At 36.9% G+C, this 3,286-nt stretch overlaps 1 protein-coding gene across 2 annotated transcripts in view; it reads left to right on the forward strand.

Annotated features, from left to right (window-relative positions):
• Positions 1–3,286, forward strand: part of LOC110460438 (vitamin D3 receptor-like) — an 88,762-nt gene that overhangs the window by 30,701 nt on the left and 54,775 nt on the right. Inside the window, exon 1 of one of the 2 annotated variants that reach the window (XM_021513331.1) lies at positions 2,474–2,947. The exons of the other annotated variant lie outside the window; for it this stretch is intronic. Coding sequence (XP_021369006.1) covers positions 2,840–2,947 — 108 coding nt within the window. The 5' untranslated portion in view covers positions 2,474–2,839. Of the gene's footprint in view, positions 1–2,473; positions 2,948–3,286 lie in introns of those variants that run through there. 2 annotated transcript variants of the gene reach the window in all.

Consider the following 3,286-nt stretch of genomic DNA (forward strand, 5'->3'; position numbering starts at 1 on the left):
AGGGGCGGGGCCCAATAGGGGAAATAGAGGATTTTTTTTCTCCTGCTATACAAGTGAAGGGATTTTAACCAAATGCAGTCTGAAGCATGATTAGGGACAAAAGAATCAATTTTGTATAAACTGAGGTGTGTGGGCCTCCTTCTAAGGGCAGATGGGTGGGGCCCATTAGGGGAAATAGAGGAAAACATCAAATATCCTTCTCCTTTTGTACCGATGAAGGGATTTTGACCAAATTTGGTCTGGAGCATCATTGGCCAAAGGGTTCTCAGTTTTGTATGAACGGAGGGTATGGTCCCCCTGGGGGCAGAGGGACGGGGCCAAATAGGGGAAAATAGGTAAATCTTTAAAAATCTTCTCCTCAACCAATTGAAGGATTTTGACCAAATTTGTCCTAGAGCATCTTTGGACAAAGGAGACTCAAGTTTGTATAAACGGAGGGTGTGGGCCTTCTGGCGGCATAGGAGCGGGGCCCAATAGGGGAAATAGAGGATTTTTTTTCTCCTACTATACAAGTGAAGGGATTTAAACCAAATGCAGTCTGAAGCATGCTTAGGGAGAAAAGAATCAATTTTGTTTAAACTGAGGTGTGTGGATTCCCCTTCTTTGGGGCAGATTAGTGGGGCCCATTAGGGGAAATAGAGGAAAACATTAAAGATCCTTCTCCTTCTGTACCGTTGAAGGGATTTTAACCTAACCAAACTTGTTTTAGAGAATCTTTGGGCAAAGGGAATTGAATATTTATAAATGGAAGATGCAACTTTGTTACTTGTACTCCTTTGATAAACCTGAATGGTACTCAGCAGGTTTTAAATTGAAAAATAAAATACCAGGTGAGCTATTAAGGCCCCTGGGCCTCTTGTTATGAGATTTCAGGGGTGAATGAGTTAATTTACGTGGCTGTCACCGTAGGTCTCTCTAATGCTTTGTCTTTGATCATGAACTTTTGACAGGTAATAAAAAATATAGAGGTCTATAAGCTTATACTGTCGAATGAAAACGAGGCACCTGCAGTCCATGGATAATATTCCACAGCTGAGTTAATTTATTAGAATAACAATACCACTCTGTCCGTAACAACTGGACACCATACAAGTTTTATTGTAGCCTGGCGATATTATGAAAAAAAGATAAACATGAAAATGATTATGGGCAATGTTATGGTAAAATGCTGAATGATTATGTACAAAATGAATTCCTGCAAAATCTTATTAAGGATCCCCGTACCTCTGCCAAAAACTATTACGAAGTTGTTTTTTCCCGCATGAGACTAAAACTTCGATATATCATCTCTGAAAAGTAAACTATACATTGCGGGGCTTTTATGGCAAAAAAATAAAGATAAATTAAACAAAATACAATCAACAACAGTGTTTTGAGTGTAAACAATATCAGCGGGGCTAGACTGGGATTCAAAACAATATCAGCGGGGCTAGGATGGGATTCGAAACAATATCAGCAAAATTTAACTTTAGACAGAATTGCTGCTCATTGAGTTCTTTAATGAATTATAAAAAAAGACATTGTTAATTTTAGGTTGAGTTGTTTATGTTTAAGTGTTTCTTAATGAATTTTTTGTCGAAAAGTTTGGAGGTTGACAAAAAAATTTTTTTTATTTTTTTTCAATATATAAAATTTACATATGGAAGTGTATATATATATTTATATATAAAAAAGTTTTATTATGGAAAATGATTTTGTCTTAATCAAGAAAAATAATTTGGATCAATAAATAAAGATTAAAAAAAGATTAAAAAGTAAGAAAAATATTTTTCAATATTCCTTAAAAAATTAGACCAAAAAAACAATCTCCCTTCTGGTTGGAGAAAAAAAAATTGTTTTGTGTTATTAAGGAACCTGTACAACCACCAAAAAATGTAATTAAGTAATGGAAACTTTTCTGGCAATTGACTACTTAGCTTTAATAAATCGTTGCTGAAAAGATATCCATTCCTTGCCGGATTTTAATGAGAAAAAGATAAAGATGTGATATAAGTGGTTTATTTCTGAGTGTAAAAAACAATTCAGCGAGGCTGGACCAGGATTCGATCACTGGACTTCAGGTTACTATTGCTGCAACTGATTGAGCTGTCTAGTTTAAATGGAAGTGGTTTGGTTTGGTTTGGTTTAGAATTGTTTAACGTCCTATCAACAGTTTTGGTCATTTAAGGACGGTTATAAGTGCCCAAATGTGCTATGTGCAGTTAAAACAAAACATGTTAACGGAAGGATATAAACTGCATATAGGCAAAAAGGCAGTATGGTGGAACAGGGATCCTTAATTAATTCATTACATGTATTTTGGCAGATGTGTAGACATGTTAGGTATACAGATCCCGACCAGTCCATGTGTTCAGAGGTGTAGGACTATAGTCCATGTGTTCAGAGGTGTAGACATGTTAGGTATACAGATCCCGACCAGTCCATGTGTTCAGGAGTGCCCTGTTTATTATGTAGTCAGTGCAGAAAGGTTACACAGAGCATTACCCAGTAAGATTGAGGCTGTGTTGTGGTGTACTTGGAGATTCCTGTGCTGTCAAATTCTCCTTTGGTACTGTCTACACCTCAGCCACACTTTGTGATTCTGAACAGGAGTGATGAAGAGACTATTTAACCATCTGAATTAGGAAGAAGCTAGGTGTACATGTAAAAAAGACGCTGCAGGCAGACAGCTGTCAACTGTCTTCGGAATTTAGACCTGTGTTGACAAAATATACTACCTGATGCTTATGGTTAGCTGGGGGACTGGGGAATTTCTAACGGTATTTAGGCTATAAACACGGGAATAACCACAATTGCTACCAATTTTACGGACTAATGGCTAACATTTTGATTTAACGCTATGAAGTGGACTAGTGAGATTATCAAACCTCTGACCCTCCCCCCAAAGTGGAGATGGTTAGGGGACAAGACGACAACACAGGATAGAAATGACAAGAAAATGTTCACGGTAAATACTTTCTTTTTTCTTTAAGTCTTGAAGTTAATTAAGTAGATACATTTTATGAATTTTGTTGCCCTATATTAATATTTAACTGGTAGATTATTTACTGTGTACGTAAACAACTATATAGGTCAGGTACGGCTGTTTGTTACTTACCTATATTTAACATAATGATGTAAAATCTAGACATGTGGGTGGAGACCAAACCTGTTATGATGTTGGGAGGAAACTCGGGGCTTATATTCGTGTGTGTTATGATGTTGGGAGGAAACTCGGGGCTTATATTCGTGTGTGTTATGATGTTGGGAGGAAACTCGGGGCTTATATTCGTGTGTGTTATGATGT

The sequence above is a fragment of the Mizuhopecten yessoensis genome, unplaced genomic scaffold (assembly GCF_002113885.1).
Source record: "Mizuhopecten yessoensis strain PY_sf001 unplaced genomic scaffold, ASM211388v2 scaffold1375, whole genome shotgun sequence".
Classification (NCBI taxonomy): Eukaryota; Metazoa; Mollusca; class Bivalvia; order Pectinida; family Pectinidae; genus Mizuhopecten; species Mizuhopecten yessoensis.